Source organism: Bufo bufo, chromosome 3, assembly GCF_905171765.1.
Source record: "Bufo bufo chromosome 3, aBufBuf1.1, whole genome shotgun sequence".
NCBI lineage: Eukaryota > Metazoa > Chordata > Amphibia > Anura > Bufonidae > Bufo > Bufo bufo.
In genome coordinates this window covers 563,590,962-563,612,410 of record NC_053391.1, presented here as the reverse complement: position 1 = coordinate 563,612,410, position 21,449 = coordinate 563,590,962, and the positions used below count along the sequence as shown (strand labels likewise).

The window sequence follows — 21,449 nt, the reverse complement described above, 5'->3', positions numbered from 1 at the left end:
CAGCCCTGGTTCTGAGAACAGCCAAGCAAGTGTGCATGCTGAGAGTTGTAGTTTCACCACACCTGGAGTGCCAAAGGTTGCTGATCCCTGCCCTATCATATTCTATTGAGTTTAGCCTGGTCTAAACAGGTTCCGGGCACAAGAACTGGCATCAAAATGGGCAGATGGACACTTTTCACTGATTTGAATAAGTAATGGAGTTTTAAATGGTTGAAGGGGTTGTCCCACGTAAAATATTCTACAGTTTTCAAAGCAGCTCCTGGATCAGAATTCTTTAGTAATTGCATGTATTTGATAATTTAGTCAATCAAGGAAAGGTGAGAGTTTTCAGAAGTAGGAGGCCCAATGGTGCACAGAGTGACCTGGGCCCGCCCTCTGTGCACTTAACTGAATATGGATTAAAAAGTACTTTTTCTCCAGAATCAAGCAACAGATCTCTTAGAGTACTTTCACACTTGCGTTTTTCTTTTCCAGCATAGAGTTCCGTCCTAGGGGCTCAATACCGGAAAAGAACTGATCAGTTTTATCCCTATGCATTCTGAATGGAGAGTAATCCTATAATGCTACGGTTTTATCTCCGGCGAAAAAAACTGAAGACTTGCCGGAAATGTATTTTTTTCCATAGGAATGTATTAGTGCCGGATCCATCCTTCATGCGCAGACTGAAAAAAAGGTGAAAAAAATAAATTCTGGATCCGTTTTTCCGGATGACACCGGAAAGACGGATCTGGCATTTCAATGCATTTTTCTGACTGATCAGGCAAATGCCATAAGTTGGCATACGTTTTGCCAGATCCGGCGATGGATCACTCTGCGTGAAGTGTGAAAGTACCCTAATTAAGTGAGAGGTATCATTACATTCAGCTGGGATAGCCTGCTTTATCAGTGAATTTCCCCTTCAGTCTATAATCCATTTTGTCACAAGACCGGATGGTGCCCTCACCACACACACTGCAGCCAGCCATGCCTCTGCTCTACAGTCCCAGTGACAGTCCTAGGAGCTTCTGATAAGGTACAGTATTCTGACAGAACACCGGCTCAGGAGAACTACAGCTCCCGGCATCCACCGCGATCAAGCGTGGTTCGCTCACTTAGCGCGCGCCCAAAGCGGCCCTGACGTCACTGGACGGAGCGGCTGTGAAGAACTACAGCTACCGAAGTGCTTTGCGGCTAACCCGCCTGACCCTCAACCCTACGCCTGCGGAGTGCTCCCGCCTCCTGAGCCCTCGCTCTCTCTCTGTGTCTGTCGCACGCCTGTGCAGAAGGGAGATCGTTGGACGCCAAAATGTCGGGTGACGATGAGCAGCAAGAGCAGACGATCGCTGAGGATCTGGTGGTCACCAAGTACAAAATGGGAGGCGACATCGCCAACAGTGAGTGTCCGGCTGTCAGCGGGGGGATGTGGTTTTATTTTTTGCCGGGCTCTGAGTGTCCGCACATGAATGCCGGATAGCACCTGGCCGGGGCGCGGGGGCAGATGGGCGCCGCTGCTGGGTCTCCCCGGTGTGCGCCCCGCATGTATCGGCGGCCGGTGTAAAGCTAAACGACAGTGGGGGAGGGGATCGCACGTGTCCCGCCTGCCATGTGCCTCCCCGGCACCCGTACATCTCCCGGGCACCCACGTGTCTGCCGGGCCCGCCGGATCCCATCTGCCTTTACTTTGGTATGGCGGGCTCGTCGTGACCCGGTGCTGAGGGCGGCTGCAGCCATGTCTAGAAGGGACCGATTGTCCCAGATCTGAGGACTGGCAGCTGACCTGTTATTATGTGGTCATTGTAGCCCCTGCAGCCCTCTCCCCCACCAGCAGTGGGCGCTCTTCTGGACAGGTTCAATAAACCCTGTAGAATGATTGTGTCAGGTAGGGGTCGCATGAAAGATGTCAGTGTCCAAAAACAGCACCACCCCTGTCCACAGGCTGTGTCCATTATTGTAGCTCAGCTCCATTAGGGCTCCTGTACACAACCATAGTGGCTCTGTGCCCATATTGCGGATAGTAAATGGCCGTGTGCACTCCGTGGTGCTGACCCACTGACTTGAATGGGTCCACCATCCTCAGGATACGACTGAAGTTAGGACTTCGCCTGTCTTTTGCGGAACGGAGGTACAGATCGGAGTGCTTCCACAGGCTTTCAGGTCCGTACCTCTGCACCACAAAAAGATAGAACGTGTTCTGTGTTCACCCGTATCTTGTGGAATGCACCCGGCCAGTGCCTGTCCATTGCGGTCCGCAGCACGAGCACCGATCCATTACACATGAGCCCTTAGAGTCAGTTGGGCAGAGCTGCAATACTGCACACAACCTGTGGACAGGGGTGGTGCTGTTTGTGGAAGAAGGCTGCTATGTTTGGCTAATCCTGGACAACCCCTTTTACCCTATAATATGAGTTTGGAGTAAGGGTCCGATGGAAGGAGCAAAAGTGCCTTAGGTTATAACTTGAACCCTCTTGAGGAAAAGTGTTTGTCACCGGGACATTCACTGATAAACCAGGCACAGTTTCTTGCAGGGCTAGCTCTGCTGAATGTAATGATACCTTTCACTTGGTCATCTGTTTCTTCATTCTGGAGCAAACATATATTTTTAATCCATATGCAAATGAGCAGTTAAGTGCACTGAGGGTGGGCCCAAGCCACTCTGTGCACCCTTGCTCCTTTTTCTTCCTCTGCCTGCTGCTCCCTCTCGTTGCCATGGCCAGATGAGATGACAATGCAGGAACCTGTCCCTGTTACTCAAGACGAAGGGGTGCACAGAGTGACTTGGGCCCTGCCCTCAGTGCACTTAAAGGCATTCTCCTGTTTTTTTTATATCGATGACCTATCCTGAGGATAGGCCATCAATATCAGATCGGTAGGGGTCCGGCACCCAGCACACCCACCGATCAGTTGTGGGAAGGAAAGGTGTGCGCCTTCCCTTCATACAACTGATCGGCGGGGGTGCTGGTTGTCTCGCCCCCGCCAATCTGATATTAATGACCTTTCCTGAGGATAGGTTATCAATATTAAAAGCCCAGAGAACCCCTTTAACTGCTAATATGCATATGGCTTAAAAGTACCTTTTCTCCAGAATTAAGCAATGGGTCACTGTGCTAAAAATGAATACACTGTCAGTTTTTCATGGCCATTTTGAATGCGCGTGCACATCCATTTTCTGACCTTCTGTCTGTCTTTAACGGCCATTTTGCAGTCATTAACAGCTGGCCATTAAAAACAGTTTTAGTTCATTGGCTTTTTTCCCCCCCCAAACACTGCAGTGCCCTCGGTATACATAATGCCCCCTCATACTAGTGCTCCGGTAGACATAATGCCCCCTCATACTAGTGCTCCGGTGGACATAATGCCCCCTCATACTAGTGCTCCGGTGGACATAATGCCCCCTCATACTAGTGCTCCGGTGGACATAATGCCCCCTCATACTAGTGCTCCGGTGGACATAATGCCCCCTCATACTAGTGCTCCGGTGGACATAATGCCCCCTCATACTAGTGCTCCGGTGGACATAATGCCCCCTCATACTAGTGCTCCGGTGGACATAATGCCCCCTCATACTAGTGCTCCGGTGGACATAATGCCCCCTCATACTAGTGCTCCGGTGGACATAATGCCCCCTCATACTAGTGCTCCGGTGGACATAATGCCCCCTCATACTAGTGCTCCGGTGGACATAATGCCCCCTCATACTAGTGCTCCGGTGGACATAATGCCCCCTCATACTAGTGCTCCGGTGGACATAATGCCCCCTCATACTAGTGCTCCGGTGGACATAATGCCCCCTCATACTAGTGCTCCGGTGGACATAATGCCCCCTCATACTAGTGCTCCGGTGGACATAATGCCCCCTCATACTAGTGCTCCGGTGGACATAATGCCCCCTCATACTAGTGCTCCGGTGGACATAATGCCCCCTCATACTAGTGCTCCGGTGGACATAATGCCCCCTCATACTAGTGCTCCGGTGGACATAATGCCCCCTCATACTAGTGCTCCGGTGGACATAATGCCCCCTCATACTAGTGCTCCGGTGGACATAATGCCCCCTCATACTAGTGCTCCGGTGGACATAATGCCCCCTCATACTAGTGCTCCGGTGGACATAATGCCCCCTCATACTAGTGCTCCGGTGGACATAATGCCCCCTCATACTAGTGCTCCGGTGGACATAATGCCCCCTCATACTAGTGCTCCGGTGGACATAATGCCCCCTCATACTAGTGCTCCGGTGGACATAATGCCCCCTCACACTGCTGACAGGTACACCACTTGTATAAGAGGGATCCCAGTGTGACCATGTCAGGTCCTGCTGCCTCTAGTGCGGAGCAAGTGTTCCCTTGCGTGCAGGTAGTGAGGTGAGTAGTAGTAGTATTTTATTTTATTTATTTAACCCCTGAAAGGCCCTTATTTTCGTACATTGTGTAAGGTTTTTTTAACGGCTGTTAGACAGATGCACTCATGTCTAAATGGCTGTTAACTGTAAAAAAAATATAGGACATGTGACTACCGCCATAGACTTTAAAGGGGTTGTCAGACTTGTTTTATGAACAGGTTGGGATTAAAAAGAAAATTTTATGGCCGCTTCTATGGTCAGTGCCCTCGGCAGTCCATAGTTGCTGTGAACAATATAGAAAGAGTATTCCGGTAGGTAAAAGTTATCAGATCGATGGGGGTCCTACTGCTGGGACCCCCACCAATCACAAGAACAGGGGCCCGTATCCACTACAGACCCCTGAAAAGAACGGGGGGGGGGCGATCCCACAGGTGCGTGTCCGCTCCATTCTTTTCAATGGGAATTTCAGGGATAGCCGAGTACAGCAGTCATTTCAGGTGATCGGTGGGAGTCCAGCGGTAGGATCCCCTATCCTGTGGTTACAAGGAGTTATCTACATATCCGGAGTACTAACTGTAGTTGGCGAGGAGTGTTATCTGCCTGCTTGCCAGTGCTCGGCACCACTGTAGGGTCCATAGTGGGGTGCTGTAGTGCCGGCTGATTGCTGACTTGAGTGGTTTCTTGGCCGTGGACAACCAAACCTCTGGTGGTCATCAGTCGTCCGTAACCAGCTGGCTATTGGAACCCCCAGGTGTGCAGACCGTGCTCAAAGCTGATGCCAAATTAATGGCATCGAGAGGGGGGGGGTTTTATTTGTATAGTCTGAAAGAAACATTTAGTGCCAAACCCCCACTGTTCTGTCTTGTGCGGGGTGGAGCATGACCCAGTATATTGTTGGTTTGGTGTCCCTTGAAGTACGGTCATTACCCCAGCCCTTCATGACGCTCTATGGACATAGATCTATTACATTAATATTGTTAAGTGCAAGTATCAGCTGCCGAGTGCACTAACCATAGAAGCGGCCATAAGAGTTTCTGGACTTGTTGGGCTGAAAATTTTCTGTTCATAAAGCAGGTCTGAATGTGACCTAATTTAAAGGAGGAGACGGAGTTGAGGACAAATAAAGCGTGAACCGGTCGCGCGAGTCGTTGGTCTATGGGTGTGGTGGGTAGGCAGCAGTACTTACCTGACTGGTACCTTACATGGGCACGAGGAGCACATTTGCTTCTGAGAGGACTCCTTGCTCTCAAACCGCAGTACCTGAGAGTGACATTTATTAGCTCCGTCCATAGCATACAGTCTGGGGAGCAGAAAGCAGCTTTAAAGGGATTGTTCGCTTTTTTTCCTCGGGATAGGTCATCAATGTCAGATCAGGTGTTTGAAGAGAAAGCAGCACTCATAATTATAACTATGGCGTCCTCATTCACTTCAATGGGACGGCTGCTGTAATGGGACTTTGGAGCTGTAATTACATCTGCTCACCGCTGCACCGGCGAGCAGGAGAACATGGGGTTCGTGCATAGGGCAGATGTGTTTGTCATTATTTAAGGAGTCATAGAGGAGCCACAAGCTGCATGATCCCTCCGTGCCTCGGGGAGCTGGTGACATGTCGATGAAGGTCCTACCTCTAGGATGTCCTCTGGTCGCAGTGACCAGGTGTGGGGCACACAGGTATGCTGCTAGTGCCAGCCGAATCTCTTCATTCTCCCAACAGGTTGGAGTCTTGCCTCCACAGACATTGATGCCGTACCCTGTGGAGCATATACCCCCTTTTAAATGACATGTGAACCTTTGTGTTTTTTCAGCAATATCAATGAATAAAAACACATAAGAAAATGTTTTAGGCCATTTAGAACAGGGATGCCCAACCTGCGGCTCTCCAGCTGTTGCAAAACTACAACTCCCAGCATGCCCAGACAGCCTACAGCTATCAACCTACAGCAGGGCATGGTGGGAATTGTAGTTTTACAATAGCTGGGGGGCCACCGGTTGAGCATCCCTGATTTAGAATGTTTTTTTTTGTTTGTTTTTTAAAGGAGAAAAAAAAAAGTTTCCTACAATCGACTAATGACCAATCCACAAAACAAGTGATAAATGTCTGATCGGTGGTGACCCCCAATGAGACTGACATGAATAGTCAAGCGAGTCCCTTAAACTTTGAATGGAGCAGCAGTGGTGGTGAGGACAAACAGGGGCTTGGAACCCCTATTTTAGTGCTCCTGGGGGTCACAGCACTGAGACATTAGGCACTTATTCTGTGGATAGATTATAAAAATTGATTGCAGGAATAGCCCTTTAAAGGCTCAGGACATCTGTGGGGGCATTTTTACCATTGCATTTTACTCACTAATTAAAACAATTTTCAATAGTTTTTCCTCTACAGCTTTTAGTTTTCGTGAAACTACAGACTAGGGATCGACCGATATTGATTTTTTAGGGCCGATACCGATACCGATAATTTGTGAACTTTCAGGCCGATAGCCGATAATTTATACCGATATTCTGGGAATTTTCATTTTTGAGAAAAAAAAAATTCCTACACAAATCTGCTGAAAATTAATATGTTTATTGTTAATGTGTATTTTTTTTTGTTTATTGTTAATGTGTATTTTTTTTTTTATAAATCTTTTTCATTTATACTTAATATTTTTGTGTTTTTTTTTTACTAACTTTTAACCCCCTTAGGGACTAGAACCCTTGTCCTATTCCCCCTGATAGATCTCTATCAGGGTGAATAGGAGCTCACACTGTCCCTGCTGCTCTGTGCTCTGTGCACACAGCAGCATGGAGCTGAACATGGCAGCCAGGGCTTCAATAGCGTCCTGGCTGCCATGGCAACCGATCGGAGCCCCAGGCTTACACAGCTGGGGCTCCGATCGGAGGAGCAGGGGAGAGGGGATCCTGTGGCCACTGCCACCAATGATTAATACTGGGGGGGGGGGGGGGGCGCACTGCGCCACCAATGTTTTTACTATTGGCCGGGATGGGGATGGGGGGCGCACTGCGCCACCAATGAAGATAAGTCTATCGATCATTCATATACAGGAGGCGGGAGCTGGCTGCAGAATCACATAGCCGGCTCCCGACCTCTATCAGCGGTAGCTGCGATCCGCGGCACCTGAGGAGTTAACTACCGCGGACCGTAGCTGTTGCTCATAGAGGTCGGGAGCCGGCTATGTGATTCTGCAGCCAGCTCCCGCCTCCTGTATATATGAATGAATGAAAGGCTTATCTTCATTGGTGGCACAGCGGCCACAGCCCCTCCCCTTCTCTTATGTTCTATCCCCTCATTGGCGGCAGCGGCATCAGCAGCACAGGGGGAGGAGACACTGCTTCCTTCTCCCCTGTGCTGCGGAGGGAACACAGAGAGCGCTGTCAGCAGCGCGTTCTGTGTTCCCCATACGTTATCGGTATATCGGCAAAATAGATGCCGATACCGATAACGTTCAAAATCCTCAATATCGGCCGATAATATCGGCCAAACCGATAATCGGTCGATCCCTACTACAGACTATTGTTCTCTGCATTGCACTGAATCTACCCGGAAGCTGCTCTGATAGCTCGATCTGTAGGCCTCATCTCTGAACTCCTGACAGCTCCTAAGCACTCATTAATGTTGAGCGAACTCGTGGTTTCAAGTTCAGTGTACAAAGTTCGGGTTATATAAGAATTCTGTTATGGATTCTCTACCACTGACCATAACTTAAGGTCCGTGGTAGCGGAATCCATAACGGAATTCTTAGATAACCCGAACTTTGTACACTGAACTTGAAACCACGAGTTTGCGCGACATTATTCATTATAGCTGAATTCTTATCAAACAGATAAGTGTTTGAGCTGTCAGGAGTTCAGAGACAAGGACTACAGATCAAGCTGTCAGATCAGCTCCGTGCTGTTGAACTGTTAATTTTTTTTTTTACTAAAGACCAATTGGAAAAAAAAACTTAAAGCCCAAAATGAGTAAAATGCAATGATTAAAAAAAATGGCATCCAAAGGTTTCCATAGCCTTAAAGACCTATTGCAACATGGGTAATTTCTCATTTTTAGAGGCATTGAAACGTCCAAATATTGCACATTGCCGTTTACTGGTAAAAACAATGACCAGCTTTGTAATATAAAAACTTCTGTACACAATAGCGAGCAGCAGCTCCAGAGTACAGACTGCATGGTTACTCCGACTTGGACACCCATGAAGAAATCTTAAAATGCTCTCATTCGTCATCAGCCTGAACCTTGGGCATGGTCCACAGTTGGGTTGGGGGGGGGGGGGAATTATGGAAACCCCACCCGAGTGGGCCCCATTAAAGAGACTTTCTGGGAGTTCGATATTGATGACCTCAGGACTCCAGGCAATCAGCTGTATGAAGTAAGTTGTGATATGAGATTGGCGGGGGTCCGACTCGTGGAACCCTTCGCCGATCAGCTATTTGAGGATGTCGCGGCGCTTACCATGACTTTCTCACTGCATACCAAGCAAGACGCGGTATGTTGTATAGTGGCTATGCCCAGGTGCATTCACTGAATGGGGCTGAGCTGCGCCTAGGCCATGTGACCGATGAACATGACGTCCCTGGCCTAGGAGGGGGCTTCAGCGCTCACTTAAACCCTGCAGCCTCTTCAAACAACCAGTTGGTGGGGCTACCTGAAGTCTGACCCCCACCGATCAGATATTGATGACTTTTTCTGTAGATAGGCCATCAATATTACCGGAAAACCCCTTTAAAGTAAAAAGGAACAGAAGCCATGAACTAGTGTGAACAGGGCCTCACTTCTCAAAATATTGCATTGGATTTCTAAGCCTCTTTTCGTATATACTTCACGGTATGTCTGACCTGCAATGGTCGCCTCTGAGCTGTGATTAGGTATCCTAAAAAATGACAATTGTCTTGCGTTGTAAGAATTTTAGTAAATACAGGATTTTTCATATTTCTATTCTCATGTTTACTGGTGTTTTTTCTTGTAAAAAAACATTGCCAGCCCGCTTTCATCCCTTTTACTTGTTTGTAAGAGAGGCCTGAATCTGGCTTCCAAGGAGTTAATTACCCCCTGAAATGACTCCTTTTGTAGAGGAATAATGCCGCTTGGTGTGACTCTCCCACGTGAACCCCGGAATCCACAGCGAGCGCTTCTTAGAAGGTTTCAGGATGATTCATTTTCCGCCTTTGTCTTCTCCAGGGGTCCTGCGTGCACTTGTGGAGGCCGCCACTGCAGATGCTTCTATCCTCAGCCTGTGTGAAAAGGGAGACGCCATGATCATGGAGGAAACTAACAAGATTTTCAAGAAAGAAAAAGAAATGAAGAAAGGTCAGTGGACGTGGGTTGCGTTTTCATTCTGTAGTGTCGTCAGAGCCTCCGGCATATGAAACGCCGCTCTTAAAGGGTTTGTTCACCTCCGCGTGACTTTTTCTGCAGGCCCCCAGCATTGCAGGGGGGGGGGCCTACTTACCTGATCCAGCTCCATCATTTACCCTCAGGCGACGTAGGTCTTGGGTTCCCCCTCGTCAGCCTCCATTTTTATGCAGCTCAAGTGGCCAATGACTGCCGATAGCAGTGACGTGACCCAGTGGCCTTCCGCGTGTCCCACCATGCTGGGTGCAGAAAAGGTCCCTAGAAGTGAACATCCCCTTTAAATCTGCCCCAGTCTTAAACTGACTTGCATTGCAGAAAAACGTGCCTCTTAGGTCTCATGCACACGACTGTGCCGTTTTTTGCGGTCCACGGATCCGCAAAAAACGGTAGGCGCCCGTGTTGCCTTCCGCAATTTGCGGAATGGAATGGGCGCTGGCAATATAAATGCCTATTCTTGTCCGCAAAGCGCAGACAAGAATAGGACATGTTATATTTTTTTTAGCAGGGCCGCGGATTGAAATGAATGGGTCCGCATCCAAGCCGCCAAAACGGCGGCTCGGATGCGGCCCCAAACAGACGTGTGCGTCAGGCCTTAAAAGGAATCTGTTACCAGTTTTATGCTGCAGTAACTAAAGGGGGCATAAATTCCCTCAGTAAAATGTTGGGTCGCTTTTTTTTAATTGACCCAGCAGGTTTGCTAACTTTTTTTTAATTTTTTTTTATTATTATTATTATTGATCAGCTTTAGCACTGGAGTTGTTTAAAGGGATTGTCCGCTTTTGCTGTATTGATGACCTATCCTCAGATCGTGGGGGCCTGACTGCCGGCTGTTCAGCTGTCTGTTTACCTGCTGGACATCGTCATTGCAGCAGTGAGCAGAATTCACTTCAATGGGACGGCTCTATCCTTCAAACAGCTGATCGGCTGGAGTCGGGGGGGCCCCCTCCAATCTGATATTGATGACCTATCCTGGGTATAGGTCATCACTGTAGCAAAAACAGAGAACCCCTTAAGTATACAGTGTGAGCCGATGAGTTCTGATATTCATGAGGAGCCATCTCTCCTTGCTCCCGACTATTGATTTCAGTAGGATAATATAAGTCATGTGTAGGGGCTAGGAGAGCTTGGTCTTCATAAATATCAGGACTCTGGGTGCTGGAGCTTTCTGTACAAGATTTCAGCAGAGTAGCTGGGTCAATTAAAGAAAGTAACCCAGCGTTTTCCCAAGGGGATTTGTCAAAAGTTTATGATGATGTAATTTGGCACCTTTTGGAGTAGCACAAAAAGTTAGAGAAATTCCCCCCTTTTTATGGAGTACGGCTGCTAAGATCATGGTGCCCAGTTCCACTGTGATTGCACCTCTTTGGGCGATTCCAGTAGCCACTTCTTCACATTGCCCTTTACTGTATGTGCTATTATTTTAGCCCCTTGTTTTCTTTATTGCAGGTATTGCCTTTCCAACAAGTATATCTGTTAATAACACTGTGTGTCACTTCTCCCCTCTGAAGAGCGACCAAGATTACCTCCTGAAAAACGGTGATCTAGTTAAGATGTAAGTACTCATCACATGATTGTTCTTCACTTCAAATTAAATTAGAAGATAAAAATAAAACCTCTCTTTTCCCTTATGTCAATCCAAACTTAACGAATGCATAGTTTATAGGTGGCCATTTATGTTAGGATGTCGACCGGCTGACCACCCAAATCTCAACATAATCCTCTGTGCTTTAAGGGGAACACACTTCTAAGGGGATGGCGTTGCTGCCAGAGATATTTGGCAACTGCCTATTCCCCTCTCCGCATTGAGAACACATTCGCTGGGCTCCGAGGGGGGCAGGAGGAATAGAAGTCAGCCAAATCGATAGCTGTCAAATGTGTGTGGGCCAACTTAAAGGAGTTGATAGTGTGGGTTAAGCCCATCTTAGCCTAAGTGCTGACTTACATGGCTGAAGTTACTGGGGCGGCTGAGCAGCTGCCCCTCCGCTGTTTCCGTAACTCCCATAGCAGTAAATAGGAGCTACACAAACAGCATAGCAAAGCCAGACACTGCTTCCGCAAGGCCCTCTTGTCTTATGTCATCTTAAATTGATCAAACTGACTGTTTTATTCAGTCCAAGACTAGGGTTATGTGCTGCGTACACTCGCCAGTAGGACTGACAACTTAAGATCTTTGAAATAGTCATGTTAGATGAAGTAGTATTGACTCTGCTGATGTCTTTATATTAATCCTGTTCAATTCTGTGTTACAGAGACCTAGGAGTCCACGTAGATGGTTTCATTGCTAATGTTGCTCACAGCTTTGTTGTTGGTGCTTCCAATGTAAGAGCGATCCTTCCGCATCTCTGCTGTTCTTCTACTTTTATTATTCAGGCCTGTTCCTTCATTTATAGCTGCTTGGCCCTCCATGTTTGCTTCCTGACTTCTGTGTCTGGAGCTGATTGTAAGAAGGAATACTGCAGTAAACTTGCAACCCTAGTTGCATATCTGTACATGGGTATTTCCATCCTCTAAGGTGATGGCGTATCACTAACATATACCATCACTTGATAATCATGGTGGGAGAGGGGGGGGCTACTTTTGAGACACCATACTCAGTCCAATGGTGCACTCCTTCTCAGTCTGTCAACTGGTCAAAATGTCTTCGTAGAGGCATTTCTAGCAGTGGACGATCTCTCACCAAGAGGTACACCACCAGTGTCTAATCAGACCAGACCTGTAATCATTTACATACATGCCGGAGACATAAGGGCTGTGTTTGGGTATAATATGGCCGCAGCCCTACTTTAATTTTGACAATGATGAATTTTAAAACTTTTTGTGCTGAATTTTATTTTCCTGTCTTGTAGGATTCACCAGTCACTGGTCGTAAAGCAGATGTTCTCAAGGCTGCACACTTGTGTGCAGAGGCAGCCCTCCGTCTTGTAAAGGCAGGAAACCATGTAAGAAGAGTAGTTCAGTTTTTTGGGTGGACACTATTGCATTTGAATACATAACATCACAGCATTTGTCTCCCGTGTATTTTACCTTTTAGAACACGCAGGTGACTGAAGCATGGAACAAGATTTCTCCGTCTTTTAACTGTGTACCCATTGAAGGTAGGGGCTAGATGAGAAATATTTCCTAATAATAGTTTTATAATTCTGTGTTTGTCTAGAACTACAAACAAAATGGAAAATACAAGTTTACATACTAAGGCCTCATGTCCACGGCCGCTGACCGTGTGCACTCCGCATCACGGATGCAGACCCATTCACTTGACTGGGTCCGCAATTTCGGAGATGTGGAACAAAGTCACGGGACACCAGAAGCACTACAGAGTGCTTCCGTGGTGTTTCTTTCAGTTGTTCTGCACCGCAAATAAATATGACGTCATATTTTTTTGCGCTGCGGACAGACAACGGACCCATTCAAGTTAAATTGGTCCGGCCCGCTGCACGGATGCGGTCCCAATGCACGGAACGGCCGTGTGCACGCGGCCTAAGGCTGAGTTCATATCACCGTTTAGGCCAGGTTCCCATCTGCGTCTTGAACTCCGGCACTGTAGCCGGTGTACATGCCTGCTTTCAGCCAGACAAAAAATGGTGCATATATGCCAAAAAGCGACCAGATTACTGCTGGATCCCATTACACTGAATGGGGATCTGGCGGTGCACGGTGGTATCTGGCTATGCCAGAGTTCAGTGCAGATGTAAACCCAACCTTAACTTTCCGTTCTTCTCATCCATCACGAAGCTGATGCTAAATGAGCCTAAGGCTGGGTTCAGACCTGAGCGTTTTACAGTGCGTTCCTACGTGCTGTAAAACGCTCAACAGGCAAGAACCAATGTTTCCCTATGGGAATGGTTCTCACATGAGCGTTTCACAGCACGTACGATCGCACTGTAAAACGCCTGACGCCCCAAGAAGTACAAGAGCTACTTTGGGGCGTCTTGTCGCGCGTTCCCGTACATAGACTTCCGGGAACGCGCGACAATGGGCGTTCGCTTGTTCCGGAGCCACGTCTGTAATCGCGCATACAGAGCGCTCCATCCTGTACGCTCAGGTCTGAACGCAGCGTAACTGATTCTTAAAATACAGGATCTGTTTTTTGTTTTATTTTTCAGTTCTTCTGATGGATCAGAAGAACGGAAAGCTAAACGGTGATGTGAACTCTGCCTTATTGGCATTGTGACATTGTCAGTAGACCCTACTTACACTATCTATATGTTAGGAAAAGCTTGCAGCATATATGCAAACATATCCATAGGGCTCCATTCACCCTCAGCTGGGCTGGTGTACATCGATATAACTTTTCCTTTTCAACTTTATATAGTAGTGTAATTGATAACTTTTTACTATGCATTGACATCCCAGAAAGACCATATACTATGCAGTGATTTTTTTTTTTCTTTTTTTTTCTTCGATGGGCATGGATGAGGCACATACCACTGTATAGGCATTTGTCGCACGGTATTCTTTTGACTGAAGGCTCTTACCCATACTGATGACCTATCATAAGTCTCAGAAAATCCTTTTAAATCATTTCAGCTTTTCACAAACGCATTCATTCTTAACAGCTATGAGTATCAGAACTTTCTCTGAAACCTGTTGGTTTTTTCCTCCATGCAGGGATGCTTTCTCACCAGTTGAAGCAGCATGTTATTGATGGAGAGAAGACAATTATTCAGAACCCAACTGACCAGCAAAAGTATGTTCCTATTGTGTATCTAAAGATAACATGTCACCAAAAATAGGTATATACAGTTTTGTTTTTTTTTAATGCCCAAACCAGTTATGCGGGTCCTCCTAAGCTGCGAGGCTGCCATTGGAACTTCTGTTCCGTACCACAGTGACCAGTCTACAATCGAGTATTTAGGAAATACAATATCTCCTTATGGAGAGCATTGAATTTAGGTATGGTCAGCAAAGATATGACCATAGCCTAAAACCTTCTAGAGTGAATGATGCACCTTAAGGGTAACTGAAGTCACTATACAAACTGGGGCTCTTTTAATAAAATTAGCGTAAAGGGTCTGAACTCTTTAAAAAGGTTGTCCGGGACGCAAATATTGAGGATCTATCCTTCAGGTGGGTAATTAGTATCTGATCAGCAGGGGTCTGGCTCCTGGCACCCCTGTTGATCAGTTGTTGGTAAGGGCCTCTCGGGCGCCTCTTTTTTGGCTTTTGATGTCAGATCCGTCAGTCACATGGACTTTCTGCAGCTCAGTTCCATTCAAGTAAGTAGGAATGAGCTGCAGTACCAAGCACGGCTACTATCCAATGGACAACGCCGTGCTTGATGCGCTATGAGAGGCCGCAGCACTCATTCAAACAACTGACCGACACTGGTCCAGGGAGCAGGCTCCGATATGGATGACCTATCCTGTGGATAGGCCAACAGTATCCGAGTCCAGGAAAACCCCTTTAGCCGACTTGTCCCTGCTTCATTTTTTTTTTTTTTTTTTTAAACCAGCCTTAGGTTAGCCATACAATTAGCTGTTGGCCAGACGACTGCAGTTTCTCCTAATCCCCTCATACATATACCTACCCGGCCAAGCCACCATGTGGTTCACATTTTTGTGAAATGAATAAATATTGGCTTTATTCGGCCTAGGCCTACAAAATTGACATATATGTATGAACCAGCTTTCTGCTGCATTATTGGTTGTTCCAGCATCAACGAACCTTTCTTCTTTTGTAGGAAAGACCATGAAAAGGCAGAGTTTGAGGTTCACGAGGTGTATGCGGTTGATGTACTTATCAGCACTGGAGAAGGGAAGGTGAGGACAGTGTAAAATGCTGCAAAGCTTTGTGGCTTATCTTTACTTTCCTAGCCATCTAAGGTTTTTAATTTTTTTTTGTGAATTTTATTTTTTCCAATTAGGCAAAGGATGCTGGCCAGAGGACAACCATTTACAAAAGGGACCCAACCAAGCAGTATGGTCTGAAGATGAAAACCTCTCGTGCCTTTTTCAGTGAAGTTGAGAGACGATTTGGCGCTATGCCATTCACTCTCAGGTATAACGTTATGTAGCCTTCTGCATATGGTATGTGCACACAGCTGTATAATTATACACTGGGCAATAAAAAACGTTTTATTTTTATTTTGTGTAGAGCCTTTGAAGATGAAAAAAAGGCTAGAATGGGTGTAGTGGAATGCGCCAAACATGAGCTGCTCCAGCCTTTCAATGTACTATATGAAAAGGAAGGTGAGAGTTTTTAATGTAATCTTACATTTAAAGGGAACCTCTCACCTAGAAAATGCATATTAAACCGCCAGCAGTACCTTATTGCTGCATGAGTATAATGTGCCAAAAGTCTGAAAAACGATAGTCTTGAAGTCGAGGCTTTCTCTCCTGAAGTCAAGCGTGCCCAGCCCCCTTGCCCACCCCTTAGTATTTGATTTTTAGGGTGTCCAATTCCTTCACTGCTGGGCGCTTGAGCGTAGTCTCGCGCAGGCTCTCATGTGCGAGTGCCTGATCATTGAGTCTACCTCACAGCAGAGTGGAACGGTGTGCAGGCGGCGGCACTGCAGGGACACAGCGCACGCGCATGACTATGTTTGAGCTTCCAGTGGTGAAGGAATTGGAATTCCTATCAATCAAACACTAAGGGGTAGAAAAAGGGGGCGGGGCACGCCTGACTTCAGGCGAGAAAGCTGCTGCCCCCAGACGTCAAGACTATCGTTTACATGGCGTACCAAGTTGAATAAAAGTATTTTGTCAGACTTTTGGCGCATTGCACAGAAAAGACAGACACCTTTTATAATCATGCTACAGACTGCAATAAGGTACTGCTGGCGGTTTTAATATACATTTTCTAGGTGTCAGGTTCCCTTTAATGGTTTCCGAAATGCCCGGAGTGCTGTTCCCCCGACCTTAAGGCTAGGGGTACACGACGACATCTCAAATGGATTGTTTGCGACTGTCACAGTGCGACACCATAGACTATCATTATAAAAATTGTCGCGCGACATTGGTGCGACAAATGTCATCGTGTAGACCTAGCCTAACTCTTCTCTCTTGGAGAAGCAGGAGTTTCATAATGCCCTTTTTTTTTTTTCTTAAAGATGCTTGTTTTTCTTGATTAAATGCACTGAACTCAACGCGGTTTTCCCCTCTTTCTTCAGGAGAGTTTGTTGCACAATTTAAGTTCACAGTTCTCTTGATGCCTAATGGCCCCATGAGGATAACTAGTGGACCCTTTGATCCCGATGTGTATAAATCTGACCTTGAGGTGCAGGATACAGAACTGAAGGTGAGTACATTTATAGTGATATCATTTGTATCTTGCCTGCCAACCGAGCTTCATGAGTGACACGGCACTCTAAAAATGGAATATGTGAACTCTCGCCTAAAAGCGGTTGTCCACTTTCTGTTGACGTTTCTAAAATGCCTTAACCAGTAGTGCTCTGGCACAGAAGACTATACCTCGCCTCAAAACATTCAGACTTATCTTTGTTAGTTATCTTAGCCACGTTTTTAGGATGGATTCACATGTGGAATAACAGGGCAGCAAATCCGCCACAATCTGCATGTGTTATATGTTTATTTTTACATGGACTTCACTCTCTGCAAGTCTATGGCCGTATGGCCAGCCGATCACTTCCAGTTCTCTTTTTGTTTTATCTTGGGTTCTAATGTACTCCTGGCACATTGCGCCACCTAGGATAGGGCCTTAAAGGATAATATGGTGGGGGGTAATGTACAGCTCTCCAGTTAATACATTTGGAGCCATACGCTTCAATGTTGAAGTTTGTAATTTTTTGTTTTTGTGTGCTCTTTTATTGTGTAACAATTAGTTTTTTATTTTTTATGGTTAATTTAGGCACTACTGCAAAGTTCAGCAAGTCGGAAGACCCAGAAAAAGAAGAAAAAGAAGGTAACTGCTCCAGTGTAATATATAATATATTGTAGCTCACAGAACTAATAGCTTTGAGAGATATTATAAAGAAGAAAAGTACCATTAAGGGCTTGTTCACATCTGTGTTGGAGGTTTGGGTCATCACAGATCCCATCAAAAAGACCAGAAAAGTCCTGCAGGACGCTCTGCCTTTCTGGGGGCCATAACTTTTTTTATTTTTCCATTCACTTAGCCGTGTTAGGACTTGTTCCAAATGAGGTGAAATTGGGAAAAAAAAAATCAATTCCTTAACAATTTTATGGGTTTTGCTTTTACAACATTCCCTATACAGTAAAACTGTTACTTACATTCTCCAGGTCAGTACGATTATGATGGTGCGACATGTGTAGTTTTTCTTGCATTTTAATACTGAAAAAAAATAAAAACCTTTAAAAAATAATTTTTTTCTTCTTTTCGTCGCCATATTCTGACCCCTATAACTTTTTTGCCGTTTTATGTACGGAGCTGTGTGATGGCTCATTTTTTTTGATGGGCGATCTATACTTTTCATTAATAAGGCAATCCTATCGAATGCTTGTTTTTGATGAATGAGAAATGCTCTTTTGTCAAATGACTGCTTCTTTGATATGACGGCCCAAATTTTTGTTTATTGGCAGCAAATGGTCATGTCTAAACAGGGATGCGCTGCTAACAGTGTACAAAATGAATGGGGGATGAACAATCGTAATAAAAATTATGCACCTAAGTTTCGCTTTGCATCGGGCCATGTAAAAGGTCATTTAAACCAAGCACCCAGCATTGGCTTGTGTAAGAGGAGCCTAAGGTTCCTTTAGTTTTTACCATGTCAAGATAACTATTGACAAAATGTTCTGTCATCCTGAGATTTATACTGATGACCTACCCTCTGGATAGGTCATTAGTATCTGATCATTGGGAGTTTCACACTTGGGATCCCCACTGATCAGCTGTTTGAGAAGGCATCAGTTCTCACAGTAGCAGCGTAGCCTTCTCTCAGCAACCCAAGCACAGCACTGTACATTGTATAGCGGCCGTGCTTGGTATCACAGCTCAGCCCTATTCACTTCCAAGGGGCTAAGCTGCTCCTACGCCATTAGGGTCTATTCACATGTCCGTAGTGTATTGCAGATCCACAATACACCAGGCTGGCACCCCTATCGAAATGCCTATTCTTGTCCGTCTATTGCGGACAAGAAATGGACATGTTCTATTTTTTTCAGGAGCCGCGCACCGGAAATGCAGATGCAGAGAGCACAATGTGGGATGTCCGCATCCTTTCCATCCCTATTGAGAATAATCGGGTCTGCACCCGTTCCGCATAATTGCGGAAGTGGTCCGGACCCATTCAACGGACGTGTGAATGGACCCTAAGGCCTCATACACACGACCATTGTGTGTTTTTGTGGTCCGCAAACCACGGATGGCGTCCATGTGCGTTCTGCAATTTGCGGAACGGCATGGACAGCCTTTAATATAATTGCCTATTCTTGTCCGCAAAGCACGGACAAGAATAGGACATGTTGTTTGTTTTTTTGCAGACCACAGAACGGAGCAACGGATGCGGACAGCACACTGAGTGCTGTCCGCATCTTTTGCGGCCCCATTGAAGTGAATGGGTCCGCACCTGAGGCACCAAAACTGCAGCTCAGATGCGGACCAAAACAATGGCTGTGTGCATGAGGCCTTAGACTGATGAACGTGATGTCACTGGCCTAGGCTATGCTTTGAGCCCAGGTGCCTTCTACAAGAGCTGATCGGCAGGGGTCCCGGTTGTCGGACCCCCACCAATCAGATACTGTTGACCTATCCAGTGGACAGGTAATCAGTATAACAGTCTTGGAAAACCCCTTTAGATGGGTGAACCCTAATCAATGCTAAAATGTTGTGCATTATCTATTACAGGCTACAAAGAATGCTGAACAGGCCACTGCTGAGGATAATGAAGGCACAGAGTGAGGATAACACCACGTGAAGGTGTTTGACTTCGACCTGCCAGTTTATTTTTTAGCGTCTACGTTATTTTTGCCTCTTTCCCCTCTCCCAAGAAGTATGAAATGTTGAAACACAAAAAGCCTCTGATGGGTGATCCCGCAGAGTGCTAATGGATTCAGGCCTCCCCTTACCCTCTTTGGATACAAAACATGGACACTGAGGGAAAATTCTTTTTGGAATTTACACCAGACTACTTAACCAAAAAAATATATATAAAAAAACCAAACAATAAAATCAGGCATAAAACCAGTCTTAAGCCCCTCTTTCTCAATAAATGTTGATTTTTCTATAGGATTGGAACAAGTCAACCTTTAAGACTTGTATCATCGCTGACACCCACTCTCCAAAATCTCACTCTGTCTTTTAAGGCGGCTCTGTTACTGATTACAGAACTGCTTTTTTCTTCTTTTTTCCTCTTGTGTGAATTTCATGCCAGTTCTGGTGAAACCATGACTATTCGAGCCCAAATATAAATTACCAATAAGTAGGTTATAATGAGGCAAACTGTGCACTTAATGGTTCTTAAGAACTTCGGAAATGTTTTGTATTAATATTGCAGAGCAATGGTTTTCAATATGATATGTCCTATTGCTTCCACCTGAATATTAATTGAAGGTAGAAGCTTAAAACTTGGTGCATTTATCTGCCACCCAGGACACCACTGATTCAGTGCCTGCTTAGAAGAGTAGGCATGCTGTACTGCGTCTTCCTCCAGTCTATCCTACAAGCTTTTCCTACCCTTACCATCACTCTTACTATAAGGAATAAATTGTCTGCACAGTACTACTTTGGTTGTTTGTATTATCTGTTTTCTCATGTATCTGCAAGGTCAGCAGACTGGTGTAGGCACTTAGGGCTCATGTACATGACCGGGAAACACAGTCCATATGTTGGCCACATCTCCCGGACCGATCGGTGCTCTCCTGACCCAAACGGACTGCGTCGTAGTAATTTATGATAGTTCATGGGGTAATTTCAGTGCCTTTCACATCATCATGTGAGATCACTGCAATAGCCTCTCCATCCAATGGTAACTGATTGTATCATAAATTACTATGATACATTTTGGGTCAGGGAAGCTGCGGTCAGCCCGGGAGATGCTGCCGGCACACGCACCATGTTTCCCAGGCCAATCACAGTCCAGTGCGTGATGAGCCCTTACCCTGTACAGAGCTGTATCTGTTTCCTTCTACTGGTTTCCTTGCCTGCTCTGAAATGAATCTAATGTTCACCTTTTTAAACCCATTTTTGAAAACTGCATACATTGGAATGCATTTAAAAAAAAAAAAAAAAAAGTTTCGTCTGTCCCCAAAGAAATTGAACTGGATTCCGTTTTTTCTGTTTTAATCTCTATAGAAGGGAATTAAACCTGAGCCAGTAAAAGTGAACTCGATGTTGTCAGCTGTGTATTGTTCAGCCATCAAGTCTACAAATCGTTCTGCTTTTATTTTCACATTGCGCGTCCTTACTATATTGACATGCCGCAGATTTTATGATTACGCTTCTTATTGTTGTGACCAAGCTGTGCATTCAGCCATATTTAATTTTTTGGGTCTGGAGTAATAGTTTATTGCTGATTCTAGGTTCATGAGTGCACTCCTAGAGGTATTATTTTATTTTTTTATATATATTATAATTGTTTTTCATAAAACATTTGCTATGTCATAGTGACACATCCAAAGGCTTTGATCAGTGTCTCTGTGCTGAGACCACCACCGATCGCTAGAATGAGGAGAGAGAAGTGCTCGCATATCTTTCCTCACTGTAGGAGAGGAAGCAAGACTGACTATAGAAAATCTATGGGCTTGTCTTTATTCTGTCCCTTGCAGCAAGAAGAGAGCACGATATGTGGGTGATTCCCTCTCCTCATTCTAGCAATCGGTCACTCGGACACCCCCCCTGATCAAAACCTTTGATATGTGACTGACA

General features: G+C 45.8%; 1 protein-coding gene across 1 annotated transcript; it reads left to right on the top strand.

Annotated features, from left to right (window-relative positions):
- Nucleotides 1–1,174: 1,174 nt before the first annotated feature.
- Nucleotides 1,175–20,125, top strand: PA2G4 (proliferation-associated 2G4). The gene is made up of 13 exons (XM_040425573.1): nucleotides 1,175–1,373; nucleotides 9,495–9,623; nucleotides 11,115–11,220; nucleotides 11,918–11,987; nucleotides 12,515–12,607; nucleotides 12,700–12,763; nucleotides 14,277–14,355; nucleotides 15,349–15,427; nucleotides 15,532–15,665; nucleotides 15,762–15,856; nucleotides 16,777–16,904; nucleotides 17,475–17,528; nucleotides 19,431–20,125. The coding sequence occupies exons 1-13, from the start codon at nucleotides 1,286–1,288 to the stop codon at nucleotides 19,482–19,484; spliced, it is 1,173 nt and encodes a 390-aa protein (XP_040281507.1). The 5' UTR covers nucleotides 1,175–1,285; the 3' UTR covers nucleotides 19,485–20,125.
- Nucleotides 20,126–21,449: the final 1,324 nt, after the last annotated feature.

What these genes read in the sequence shown, in the direction of transcription:
- PA2G4 (XM_040425573.1), top strand. Translation starts at nt 1,286, where the DNA reads ATGTCGGGTGACGATGAGCAGCAAGAGCAGACGATCGCTGAGGATCTG. An exon ending in AACGGTGATCTAGTTAAGAT is followed by an intron (nt 11,221 to 11,917) that starts GTAAGTACTCAT and finishes TCTGTGTTACAG; the next exon opens with AGACCTAGGAGTCCACGTAG. An exon ending in GCTATGCCATTCACTCTCAG is followed by an intron (nt 15,666 to 15,761) that starts GTATAACGTTAT and finishes TATTTTGTGTAG; the next exon opens with AGCCTTTGAAGATGAAAAAA.